General features: G+C 34.3%; 1 protein-coding gene across 2 annotated transcripts in view; it reads right to left on the bottom strand.

The window, feature by feature from the left end:
• WDR70 (WD repeat domain 70) overlaps positions 1–14,723 on the bottom strand; it is a 335,155-nt gene that overhangs the window by 41,047 nt on the left and 279,385 nt on the right. For both annotated transcript variants that reach the window (XM_081284615.1, XM_081284616.1), the window contains exons 12-14: positions 9,997–10,096; positions 7,295–7,379; positions 5,946–6,084 (exon numbers count right to left, since the gene is read on the bottom strand). In XM_081284615.1, the coding sequence (XP_081140741.1) occupies positions 5,946–6,084; positions 7,295–7,379; positions 9,997–10,096 (324 nt within the window). The remainder of the gene's footprint in view (positions 1–5,945; positions 6,085–7,294; positions 7,380–9,996; positions 10,097–14,723) is intronic.

The raw sequence follows: 14,723 nt of genomic DNA, 5'->3' as shown, positions 1-14,723 counted from the left end.
AGGTTCCCTATCAAACCCTCACATAACTTAGAAGACCAGGCAACAACCACTGTTCTCATACCTTGCCTTTCTGTTCTCAAAGAGCAAATGCTCCGCACACCCAAGTTAAGTCTACTGTCCTACCACTTAGCGTGGGCAAACATTTTATGAAGTACAAATACACGGATAAGGTTATCTTTAGGATCTGCATTGTTTAATACTCCCAAAAGAGTGAATTACAGTAAAATTTCATTAAGCTGATATCATTTTACTCAAAATAATACAAAATTCAAAGCAACTGCTATTTTCTAGTCAATCAGCTGCCTGGTTGCTTCATAATAAAAATCAGATAATGGAAAGCTAGTTAATTCAAAACCCATTCTTCCATCTTCTGTGTTTTGCATTAAGAAGGTTTCACTGTATTTTAGAAGGCAGAAAATGCAAAATACAGCCTTTTGAGTTTACTTTCAGTTGGCATTTCCATTGCTGATAGCTCAAGTTGTCTCTATGTAATTCCTTGTGTGATTCTGACTAAGCAAAAACATTGCTTGAATCCTACATTTACAGAAAATGTGTAATTCTACCTGAACTAGGACTTTATATTAGTAAGACAGATGATGAGTGTATTCCCAAAACAGAAGAACAGATGATTTCCTCAGCTCCTTCAGGGTCAAGCTTTCACAGGAATAGGTTCAGTAGTTTGTTTGAAGTGAATTCCCAAATCTGATATATCTATATTCAAATGTAAGAACAAATATGTATTCCAAAGCCAATTCTCGGGACTTTTGGAATACCCATTAATTTGAATTATTCTTCTGCTCTCCTACATAGGTACAATTGAAAGAGCATGACTATGGTCTGAATGGTCAGGATGTTTCTTTATATTTATAAATTAAGATAAATAGCTAGCTTTATGGTCAAATAATGTCATAGCCTTTTTATATCCATGTATCTTTCTCCTCAATCTCTTTGAATTTAAAATATTAATATTCTCTTAATAAAATACAAACTTTTATGTGAAATAAGAGTGGTAAAACTATGTTGTACATAATTACATGTTAAATATATTTATGTGCAACACTTTCATTTTATGCTACATGTCATTTTATGCACATATATCAATTTTCTTGAACATTAAAATTGATTAATTTAAATGTCATATTTGGAATAATATGGGTAGTAGAATTAGATATTATATTTATTTTTTTCATGATCCTTATCTTTGTCATCTTTTTATATGTGTGTATTAATTATAATAAAAAATACAATTAATATACAAAAAGTTAATCTGATATAGTTTTCACTGAAATATGTATATGAAGAACCAAATATTGCAAGGTGAAGAAAAGTAATGTTATGTCAAGTTCTCATCAAAACTTCCCGTGATTAAGGAAGGAAACAGTATTTTCATGGAAAATATTTGATTTTTAAAAGAAATCTTTTTGTTTTAAATACAATATGGACTTTATTTTTCCTGAGTAAATATAGTAAACCGTCTCTATAATCAGACAAATGGGTCGTACATAAAAACTTTGCCTTCCTTTTGGTTAAGTATATGAACTTTGACTTAACATAGTTTTAACAATAATTATGTATATTTCTACCAATACTCATGAAAATAAGGGGAAGTAATAAAACGTGTAGTAACTTAAGTGAGTAATCTCACTGTAGAAAAGTTTAAAGTTTTTCCTATCTTTTAACAGAAGACCAAAGTTAATACTAATAATAAATAGAAAAGTCACTTTTTCCCCCCATTTTCCTGCCTTTGATGATCAAGAAGAAAACTGATACAGTTCCAGGAAGACAGGTCCAGAAAATATATTTTCTCCAACTAGACTTAGCTTTATAAAGACAACCACTGCCTTCAAACTCATTAAATGCACCTAACACTTAGACATGCCTCCTATCTCTCAAATTACTGCCAAAGGGAATGAAGTGAAGAGGCCACCACCTTAAAACAACACCAGGTCAAAGCAACTTTATTAATCAGGCTTAGGTTTAAAAAGTGTTAAGTGGCAATAGATTTCTACAATGAATAAAGCATGTCATTTTGGTTAATATTTTTAGAGAAAGTGCTATTAGTCATTTTACTACAAATTCATTTTGAATAAAAATTACTAAATCAAGGCTGGGCACAGTGGTGCATGCCTGTAATTCCAGCAGCTCGGGAGATGGAGGCAGGAGGATAGTGAGCTCAAAGCCAGCCTCCGCAAAAGTGAGGCACTAAACCAACTCTGTGAGACCCTGTCTCTAAATAAAATACAAAATATGCTGTGGATGTGGCTCAGTGATTGAGTACCCTTGAGTTAAATCCCCAGTACCCAAAGACACATTACTAGGTCAATAATGCTTTTGTTATTTTTGAGCATTTCCATAAATAAGTTTTAGAAAAGGTTAAAATTTTTTATGGTTTATTCTAAACATAATTCTTTTTCTAAAATTGTTACGTCATCTCCTAATTCTATGTTATTCATTCTTCTTTGCCTATGCTCTTATTACACAAAAGTAATGAAAGCCTTTTAAACAACATTATAAAAGCATAAGGTCCCAACTATCAAAAAAAAAAAAAAAACAAGAGTGAGCTTGTAAAACTCAAAATTTGAGTTATATCCTAAAATTCACCTTAGAAAAGAGGCCAACCATATTACTCAAATCACAAAGAATTGGGTAATAAATAAGAAATATGTGTGTGGGCTTGAAGAAACACAACTGAACTACAAAGGTAGCTTTTAAAAATAATTGAGACAAGTGTAAAAGGTGTGTAAACATCCCTATGATGATAGTAAAAGTTAAAAATTACCATTCTTCTAGTGAAGGAGTTGAGTCTCTACACTAGAGAAAGGAAAATTCTCAGACTACGACAAATCATAGAGTTAAAACAAGTGCCTTTTAAAACTTTCGTTTCAAAATACATATGAAACATGTACTTGCTATATTTTATAAGCTATTTTTGGTGAAGATTATAGGATTTTTAAAAAATTAATAAGATCAGTTGCATAAACTAACATCTTCTGACTGAAAACTATGTTTGATTCCATATATATAATGATTTAAACTTGGTGTCCTAGAATATAATTATCTAAGGATTTATTCTGTTTTAGAAGAGCATGAGAGAAGAATATAACCAATTGTCCTTTATTAAGGTGACTGGACATGGAACCACCCTGCCTGAGCCTAGTCAACTGATTGTACTACCAAGCTAAGAACATGGAAGGCTGCCTTTGTGCAAATCAAAACTCAAAAACAATTATGCATATTTGGTATCACTAAAAGAACAATAACTATTTGGTTTTTAATGAAAAAAATACAATAGAATAGGGTTTGGGGGGAGAGTTTGCACATTCACCAATGTGCCCACACTTTACCCATTCCGAGAAATACATTAGTTTCTTCTACAATCCAAGAAGACTTAAAACTTAAGACAATAGGTCAAAGGGGGAGCTTAAAGCCACTTTAACCTACATTCTACATTTAAGTTGAAAGCAGTACAGTCTGATGTTAACAACACCCCACCCCACAAAATACCACAACTAAACCAGTGATGTAAAGGCCCCTCTAAGGTATGTGGTTTTATCTCTATTTGGAGTGTTCTCTTCATCTACGTATTTGAATGGATCTCAAAATCTGTTTCCTGATTTTTCTAAGATGACCTAGTATATGGTAACCATATTTAATGAAACTTTTCCTTTGTTAGCTTCTTTTTATTTGCTCATCCCTTAGATTCTACGGGCTCATCTTTTCTATCCTCTATGCCCTATCCTCAGTCAAACTAATCAGCAACTAATATTGAAACTGTAAACTATAAATGCTTCCCCTAAAACTGTATTTTCTTTCTCTTAATCACCAAACTCATTTGCTCATCTGGCTACCAAGCATCTATACCCAAAAGTCCTATAAGCTCTACAAGTTCAACATATATCAACAACAGAGCTCACTATCTTTCTTCCAAAATCTGCTTTATTTTCTATAGATATATTTTTATCTTGAGGAACATTCACCCAGTCTCCCAAGTTAAAAACCCCAACCTTCAGAGAGAGAAATGCTCACCAAATATTATAAATCTATTTTTTTCATTTCAGTAAGAGCTAACTGTTCCAAAACCTATGCCTAAATGTGCTGTCATTCTATGCTTTAAAAACACACCACAAGATAAAATAATTTCATATTATGGTATTTGGTGTGTCAGTTTATCTTTCCAAGTATAAATACCTCTCCCTTACCTTATTCACCACTCCAGTGGCACACTGATATTCTACAATATGCATTATTTGCACTCCCCAAGTAGAATACCTACTTGTTCACTAAATATTAAATGCTATCTATATGCCAGGAACTGTTCTAAGCACTGAGGACACCACAGTGAACGAAACATGTTTCTGCCCTTATGCTACTTATATCCTAGCAGAAGCAGACAGAAATAATAATAATTATAATAATAACAACAACAACAACAACTATACAATACATGAGGTGGTGGTAAGCACTATGGAGAAAAATATCCAGCTAGAAAAGCAACTTTTATCATACTATGAGACATTGTTTTTTCCAGCAAATAGCATGTTCCTCCTGAACTTCCTACAGAAGTTCAGCATATGGTTAAAAATACAATCATACGTCTACATTTCTTAATTTATTTACATTTCAACTTAAATTATGATTTTAAATGCAAGAATCATACTGAAATGTACAGTCATGGAGAGGCATAGCAGAACACAGCTTACTTATGGAACAAACAATTATAATAATCTTACTTTTTAAGATTAAAGTTGATGAAGTCAATTATTTTTCTTTGATTCTAGTGTTTTAGTTGGCTCCTGGATGCACCCCAGAAAAGTATTATAAGTGCTGGCAAATTTCAAATTATGTCATGAGATTAGAATCTATAAAACTTGAGTAACCATCCAAAATTCATTTTATTGTTACTTTACTTTTTTAATAATACTCAAACTACCATGATTTCAAATTTGGGGCCTACAAATTAAGACTCCATAGTAATACTAGAATATTAGAGACAAGAGCTTTTTACTGATGATTTAAAAACCATTGTTCAACTGTCTGAATCCTTAAGTGCATAATATATCTCAGCTATTTACAAAGAGCTGAAACAACTGGAGAAACTACATAAGAGTAGTGTTTAAGATAGAGGACATTAATAAAGCTTTTGACTATGAGCCAAAGAAATTTTACACAAGCATTAATTGGCCCATTTCATACTCAGAAAATTAGAATGATTTGCCTTCCCATTTAAATGATAATACTCACTTTAAGAGAATTCAACTTTTCCTCTGGGAATCTCCACTATTATTATATTATGTGTGGCACCAATCTCAGGCCATGATGGAATTAGTGAGTGAATGTTGGCATTTTAGAGTTCAAATAAATGTGTAAAGAAAGTAAAAGATTCTGGATTTTTTTTTAAAGATATAGAAGTTCAATCTGAAACTTTTTAAGCTTCCCAATAATTGGACAGCAAATAAGTTCAGTGGAAGTGGAGCCTTATCTTAATGACCACAACTCTGGCAAGCAGAATTCTGTCAAAGTTTGCAGGGTTTAGGAAATAATGACAAATGTCATCACTCTCTGAGGGCACAACCTTTCACACTTGTCCACAATCTCTGGATCTTTCCTAACATGCACGTTGTGGTATGTTCCTTTCTGTGTATACTCCGTGACTATCGGCTTCTTCCCTCCTCAATTTGGTTGGCACAGAAAGGGAAATGACCCAGGCCCAGCTGAAATTCTGACTGAAGTCTGGACCCATAAGAAAACTGGAGCAGGGAAAGGGATAGGATAGATCAGCCAATCTACAATGTACTGATGATTCCTGTGTTGCAGAAAAAAAGAAGCTACCACTACATGGTAAGGGCCAGTGTTTGTGTTCTATTTTTAAAAATAAATCAAAACAAAAGATAGCTAATATGCAAACTTCACTTCCTTCTCAAGGCTGTGGAGAAAAAGACACATACCGCATCGGTGATGTCTATTTCATACACTCTTTGGAAAGTCCTGCGCTCAAAGAAAACGAGTTTGCCACTGCCACATCCCCTTTGAACAGAGGTACCGGTGACTATGAGTTTATCATCTGGACTAAAACAGCAGTCAGTCCTAAAAACAAAAAGAGTTCATAAGTATAAGCTGATGACCCCTATAACAGTACAGCAATTAGTGAATTAAATAAAACATAAACATCATTGTAAAAAGAGCTAACTCCTCCTCGATCTTCATAATAACCCTATGAGGTAGATAATATCACCACTGTATATGAGGAAACTAAGGCAGAGAGGTTAAGTAAACCTTGTCCGTGATCACACAAGGAAATGGTACAGATGGGATTCAAACACAGGAAGTCTGACTTCAGAACCTACGCTCTCAACTTCTATATTATATGTTGTCATACAAGGAAATGTGGGAAAAACTCAATGTAGACCTTGAGAGTATCTATAGACAGACATATGTGACTAATGTCTAAGTATAGATTGTTTAGGATTTTTTTTTTCTTGGTACTATTTTGTATTATCACCACCACTGCCATCATCTCTAAATCACTTCAGTTACATAAGTCCAGCACCATGAAACAAAGAGTAGGTTACACTGCTGAAACTAATGGATGATTGATGACACTGATTCAATGGCTTTTATTATCAGAGGTCTGGTCACCTGACTGTGAATAATCTAAGACCTGGTCCAAAGAATTCATGTATTGAGCATTACTGGTAGCAGGCATTACAGCTCCAAAATTCACATCCACTATAAAGTCATGTCTGTTTCTTGATCTGGTTTCACAGCTGATGCAGGGGCAGTGGAGCATGTTAGAGCTGGTCTCTACTGTTACACAGCTTCCTCTGTTTGATGCTTCCATTACTTTCATACTCTCCCTGTTGATCATTATTTATCATGGATATGAACTTTCATTTCTACCAACATAGAAACATTGCCTAGGTACCAATTAAGGACTTGGAGGTTAAAATTCACCTTAGCTGCCTCATAAAATCTTCAAAAGTTCCAGTTGCCAACTTAGTAGAAGTAATAGAATTCAGTTACCCAGAGCAAGACAGTTTGAATAACTGAGGGAATTGTGTGTGCACACAACATATATACGAATATACACAGGAGCACACATGTCATTTAACTTCAAAAAAACTTTTAATATGAAGAATGTACAAAATGAAAAATAAAATAAAATGCATCTTTCACAAAACAATTTTCAATCATTCTTTCAAGCCCCTTTTCTAGAAGATCTAAAAGACATGATATAAATTAACATTATGGTAAAGAAATTTATTTTCCATTGTCCTATGCCAACCAAATTACTTACATTGGGAACATGGTGGGAAGACCCAAGGCTGAAAAAAGTGGCTTATTAAATTGTCGGACATCCCATAATTTTAATGTATCATCACCTGATAGAGAAATGGGGAAAAAAGTAAGAAAAAGGTGAATTTCACAAAAAGGATTCATTTCAATGTTAAGATCTGAACTCAGTGTATAAGTGTAAGAAAGGAAGAATAAGAACAGAAGGAAGGAGGAAAGATAGTAAGAGAAGCCAGATAGACATATTTTACTTTTTTAACTGTTAAGAAAGTTTGAAAGCAGTAATAGTTGAACGAACAATAAAAAGTTACATGATAATGAGTCAGCCTTATAGAAATTACTTTCGAGATTGATGTAGCATCTGTATGCTAGAAGAACTCTAAAGCATGAATTTTAGAGCAGATGGTAGTTCCCCACGGAATGTTTGAGCATAACCTGACTTGGGAAGATATCAATTTCAGTACTGAAAATAGTTCAATTTACAACAGATTCTTTTCCCCCACTAGTATGTGGGCAGAACTATCCATTAACATTAATGAGAATGAGCTATGTTATTCCCTGCCCTCCCATGTAATTCTACCTGTGGCTATCATTCTTTACTTTGCTGGGGAGTACTGCTTTCTCAGGCAATTTAAAGAGTAATGAATATTCTTTTAAGAATCACTTTTTATGTTTCTATAGGGTACTAACAAATTCCTGACCAGAACAAAAGTCAAATTCTTAAAAGTAATGTCTTTGCTCTTCTTGCTCTACAGTGCTCACAGCTGAGGCCTGCCTCATCCCTTTAGGTCCAATAAGGAATCAGGATCAGGTGCAAGTCAGGTGAGTAAAGAGCTCAATAAAAACCCTCCTTCTCTCCTCAGGGACCCTTCTGTTTAAAATCCAAAATTCTGGTAGGTACATGAATCCCCAGTTGTTAGACTCAGAACCTGCTTGTACTGAAAGAACTTTGTAATCAGACTTACCTTTGGAATGTTACCTTATTACTTTTAGCATTAAAAGGTAATATATTCTTACAATTCTCAAACAACATGAAAGCATTAATCTGCACTTAATTCCAGTGAACCCAGAAGGTTCTGGAACTAGTAGGAGCACCTAGTAACACCAGGTAACACCTTTGGGACTCTGCTGAATAGACTTCCATCTGTCATTTCCTATAAATCCAGGAAGAAAAATGATGGAATATAGCATATGTGGTATTGGTCAATTAAGTTATCCAATAGCTATTACAGGATGGAAGGGGGAGTTAAGAATCGTCACCAAAATGGCTTTGACTGAAATAGAGTTAGACCTATACTTATCAAGTGGATGAAGGCTCGCCTGTTTTAGAATAAGCTGGGAGGAATTTTCAAGTTATAATAACCTCTTTTTTCCCTTCATCTCCCCCAAATCTAACTCAGAAATTTGAGCACACCACCCTAAAGAATGTGACAACTTCTATGTGGTATTTTACCATTTGGAAAATATTTCTGGGGGATTCAGACACACTGTTTAAATAAGAACCACTGGTTTTGAGTAAAGAATATATGTAGCTTTAATTAGAAGTCATCTCAGAACTCAAGTAGCAGGCTAGAATTGATGAAACAAAATACATATTTTATATAGATCCACACTTGCTATGTGTACCATAAAGAGAAAATTATATGTACATGTGTTTTGATTTTTTATTAAGTATGCAAGTAAAGACAGTTTGTATACAATAGATAAGGCTTCCTGAGAGGAAAGAGAATCTGAATGGAGCTTCCAAGAGTAAAAGGGCATGGACTCATTAAACAGGGGAAAATGGTGCTAGGTCTCTTCACCTCTCTTCACTTTCACTACCCTATGTACTACATCATAAATTCTTTCAGGAAAGGGACCCTGTCTATGATATTCATAGTCTATACACAGAATCTAGAATAAAGTTCACAGTAGGTGCTCAAAATATATAATAGTTAAGAGAATAGATAAAAAAATAAACTTAACACTGTGAGATTTGTCCATGCAAAATGTAGATCCTTCTTTGGCCTACAGAATGTACACTCAACCCTTTATGTGATATTTAAGGTCATTTGTAACATGGTTCCAAACTGTCTACCCTGTGCACTATTTTCTTTTCTCTTTCCACAAATGAGCCTACAAAAAACTTTCAGCCAAAATGCAGAGCTCCTAAACCTGCCTCCACTTTTATCCTTTTCCTTCTATTAAAGAAGACTTATCCATGTGAGAAAGATGTAGCAAAAAATTAGGGAAAAAAACCTATATCCAACCATATTTAAAATATGACCATCTAGAATTATTTGAAATATAACATCTAGGTAAACATTTTTTAACTGAATTAAGGTATTATTTGAACTGTAAAAAAAATCATTGGTCATCAAGGATTCTGAAACACTAGAGACAGAATTATAAAATGGCATAAGAAGGAAAGAATGTAGGAGATCATCTACTAAATTCTGAGGGCAGGGGCAAACCTCATCCACGGTGGCATCAGACTCTTAAGCAAAGAAATATGCTTTCTAAATTTTACTTGATAACTTCTAACACAAACAATGTTCCAAGTTGAAAATGGATTTAATGGGAAAAAAAACATACTAGTACAGGTACATTAACAAAAAGCATAGCTAACTTTACTAAGTGCTAGGATATTAGCACTACTTCTTTAAAGAGTTAAATATCATCATTTTATATGTAGAAACACATTAAAAAGAAAGTTTTTAAACTTACCTCCACGAGAGGCAAGGACATTACCATCATAGGAAAAAGCCACACAAGAAGTGTCTGTGCCTGGGTCATGAGCCTGTTTATAGTGGAATTTAGGATGAACCTGTTTGTACAAACACAAAGTGTTAACATGTCACTTAAATTCAGATGAGAATATTTTTGAGGCAAGACTGTTTCACTTTATCATATAGAAAATTATATACACCTACAGATATACAAAGTATTAGTTTCACTGATTATAGTTTCTTTCCTTCCAAAACAAAAAAAAAAAAAAATTCTGAAAGGCTTTTCAAAGTCTCCATTAAATAAAGAAGAGATAATGTAAGTCCTAGCAGGAGACATTTTCCAGACAGCTTTAGGAAGCCCTGAGCAACACAAGATTACAACTGCATTTAGTTCTTCATATTACAGTTATTAGGATGATTTTCTATATTTACCTGAAAGATCAAATATAAATACAAATGAGCATACAATTTACTTGCTCAAAAATATTTCTGGGTAGGCTGGGGATGTGATTTGGTGTTAGAGTACTTGTTTGTCTAGCATGTTTAAGGGCCTGGGTTCAAACTTCAATACTGCAAAAACAAAACAAAGATACTTATTGTATCCCTAGAATATGCCAGACACCGTGCATATGGTTGTAGGTCTTGCAGAATTTTTAATGTGCCTACTAGATAATAGTTATGAAAATAATAACAGCAGCTAACCCTTACATATGCTTTTTAAATCCTAGGCACTGTATCTTTTACTACCTTGCCTATTTAGTCCTTGTAATCATTCTATTAGGTTCTATCACTAAAATCCCTATTTTATCTTTTAGGAAATTGAAGTACAGTGGCAAGTGCCTTATCCAAAGCCACATAGTTTGTAAGTGATAGACCTGTAAGTTTGAACCCCAAAAGCCTACTCTTAAACATTGCACTATAACCCCCCCTTCTTTTATCTGATCTATCATAATCTTTTTACATTTTTTAAAATTAGTCTTTCCTTGTCTAACATTTTCTTAAGCTTTGAAGGGAGAACTTCAACATTGAGTCTTTATGTATAAGGATCCAAATAAGATAAAGAAAGAAGAATATGATTTAATATTGTAGGTTTATTTATCTTCTCTTATTTAAAAAATCACTGCAAGCAAATGGTTATAACCACTCAACAACCAAGAGAGGTAAGATGAAGGCAGATAAATATACTTCTAACGTTACTTCTCCATAGTTGATGGTTTGTATCTCTACTACACCAATCTTGCCACTCGGTTATAGGAAGTCAGTCACCTCCAAAGTAAGATCTACATGAACAAAATCTGGTCCATTAAACACCTCATCCCCTATATAGGTGCCATGGATACAGTACCCTCTGTGATGGCTAATCATGTGTCAGTTTGTTTATGTGGACCTGTGTATATGCGTGTACACATTAATAGTTCTGGGCCATTACCAATTTTCCTAGAATAATTCCATGGCAGAGGACACAGATACCACTAAGTAATGACAGCATGTGGGTCTCTCAGGGAATCAAATGTATGGGAATGCAAGTGACCCCCATTGCCACTGGTATCACAACAACTCTTGGCAAAGAGTAAGTCACAAAACAAAACTCATGTACTTTACCATCCCAACAAAATTCCTGACACCCAGTCCTTGGGCTTACACCTAAAAGTTTTTAGTAATGAGGAGCACAAAGTAGACTAGTTCATTTAAATTATAATAATTTATGCATACTGAGTGAAAACTGACCTCACTCAGTTCTTTCTCTGGGTGCCAGTCTTACAAATTTGCATTAATTATCATGTTTCTATCTTTCATTGACATAAAGAATTCATTGATTTGACATTTCATTAACTGGACACCAACTATCTGGCAGATACTATATTAAGCACTAGAAACATAAATGTACATAAATAAACAAGGCTTCTTTCCTCAAAGAGTTGACATTCCCTGAGAAAATATGGGTAAGTATACAGAGTAACAAGGGCAACAGTGGAGAAGTATAAGTAATATATGAGCACTGAGAGAGGTCCTTAACTTAGATTTGGGAATGGGGGAAAAGAGGAGCAAAAAGAAATCAGAGACCTAACTGATAAAGTAAAGGCAGATGAAGGAGAAGACAGGAACAAGAAATTGTGTTCCAGAGAGAAGACACTACATTCCAGTAGGGATTATTTTTACATATATTCAATCCTTTATTTAAAAAAAGGTTTTTTTTAATTATCTACCATGTACCCAGAAGTGTGTCAAGGTGAAAAAAAGTAGACAAGGTCCCTGCCCCTGTAGAGGTTTAAATTTAGCTGTAATGAGAATGTTATCAAATATAGTCTTGTAATTACCATTTAGTTGCCTAAGGAATAGAGCAGGAAAAATATGAGAGTAGGAGTTTAGATGAATGTCAGTACTCTGTGGCTTACAAAAATAAAGGTTTTGCAGAAAAGGCTACACTGCAACGTGCTCTGAAAAACAGGGAATATTTAACTAAGCAGATAAGGGGAAGACATTCCAGGTAAGGAGAACATTAATTTGGCAAGCACCCAAATGTTACAGCACTTCATTCTGGTTAGAATCCGGGCAGCTCCAGTTCCACAGACTGCATCCCCAGCATGGATTTCAGTTTTGAGAATAGGCTTTGCTCCATCTAGCACCTTTTATCTTTATTTCTCCCATTAGTTCTCTCTAATCATTTTTGGTAATGGAATAGTTGGCACAGTTTTATAAAAGCAACTTATCTATATTCATATTTTTATACAAAATATACAAAAATTGATCATGAGCCCTGAAAATATCAATCAATATTTGCTTCCAGAATCTCAGAGTTATACCAGCACAGGTTTCCTTAAAGAAGATACTGATGAAGGTTAGGGGAAGACTAAATTATCTAGAGAGAAGCTATTAATGTTTGTTTGTTTGTTTGTTTGTTTATATTACTTTATTTGATTAAAAGCTTACTATATGAAGGCCTAGATTACCGCATACTTATCCCTGGAATTCACAGTATTTATTTCTTTTCTTTTTTTATCACTGGTTGCTAACTTGGCCTCTGTCTAAATATCCAGAACATTATTTTATTATAGTTTAAACCATTTTTTGGAAGGCTTGGGCTCTATCACAGTCATTATCTTAGAGCATATTGTTGGGATAGACACTATGATACAAATGGTTGTCCTAGAAAAACCTTAACTCAAAATCATAAAATATTGCTCCAATATTCTTTGTCTAAAAGTACTAAACAGGTGGAGTTTACATTGTTATCATTATTTTTATGACATGGTGGATCAGTTTGCTAGGGCTGCTTTAACAAAGAACCACAAACTGGATTGTTTAAACAACAGAAATTAATCATCTCATATTTCTGTAGGCCAGTAGTCCAAAATCTAAAGTTTCAGCAGGATGCTTCCTTCTTAGAGCTGCTTTCATCTTTACATGGTGTTCTTCCTGTGCAGGAATTTCCCCTTTTAATAAGGACACCACCCGTATTAGATTCAGGGTCCACCCTATTCCAGAATAACCTAATTTTAACTAATTACATCTGCAATGACCCTATTCCCAAATAAGATCACATTCTGAAGAGGCAGAGATCAAGGTGAAGCTTCTATACGCCAAGGAATGCCAAAGGTTGTCAGCAAACCACTACAAAGAATGTCAGAGGCACAGAACAGATTCTCACAGTTCTCCTGGTAAGAAAGCTACGCTATCATCCACAAAATCTTAAACATATCAGTTTTTTAACTTCTCAATAATTCAAGCATTTTATGGTGGTACCAAGGGTGAGTGAGTTTCCATCCAGCAGTTACTTCTGCCTAGATCCCAATATCTATCTCTTGTTCCACATATATCTATCACAGGAAAAGGACAATTCACAACGTGATCAAAGTAAATAAAAACCACAGAATAAAATATTTTAATTGTAGTGATTTAATTGATAACCTGAAAATAGAGAAAAATTTATTACAAATAATACTGGTACTAGAGTCAGGCTGACCTAGAATAAAATTTTAGCTTACTAACTGGCTAAAGTATTTAATCTTTCTACTTCTCAGTTTATTAACCTATTAAAATAACATGCCTCACATCTATCTTTCCACCCCTGCCCTTCTCACCAGTCCCAAAAGACCAAGTTACATTTCATCTTCTGTCTCTCTGCCTGTGTCAGCACAAGGTTATAAGTGTATAGTGAATACCTCCTTTCAGAAAGATTCTAAAAGGCAACCATAGTGCCAAAACACAAACTCCATGAGCAAGAAGGAAGCAAGCACTAGGCTACTTCACAAATTGGGTATATTAATATTTGATTATCCCCTAAAATCTATTCCTAGGACTTTTCAACAGGTAGAAAAATTCTTTCCCACTAGGAAATCTATTTTCAAGCTTAGTGTTAAACAATTCTAATCAATTTTGTATTTTCAATTCTGTATTTAGAGTTGTCCTAAATAGTATGTGGTACTGGTCCAAGTACTGGAGGTGACCTGAGTGGAGGAATGTCCTCATGGGTGCAATGTTTTAGGCATTTAAAAGCTATGACAAGGAATCCTGTCTACAAAGACAAGTGTTTGTTGGTTACTGTTAAGTTTTACTGATGCCTTGCAGAGGGATAATGAAAATGAGAGGCATTAACAGGTAAAAGACTAAGTGGACTACTTCAGCAGCTTCCTAAGAGGCTGTTATCTCCTGTAGTAGAACTGACACATTTGAGCAACAGATAGGAAACCCGATAGTTAGATTTACAGAGCTCTAGTGACATTT

This window comes from Spermophilus citellus (assembly GCF_964194105.1).
Source record: "Spermophilus citellus genome assembly, chromosome: 1".
Classification (NCBI taxonomy): Eukaryota; Metazoa; Chordata; class Mammalia; order Rodentia; family Sciuridae; genus Spermophilus; species Spermophilus citellus.
Note: the sequence above shows the minus strand (reverse complement) of the source record. Positions and strands in the feature narration are given on the sequence as shown.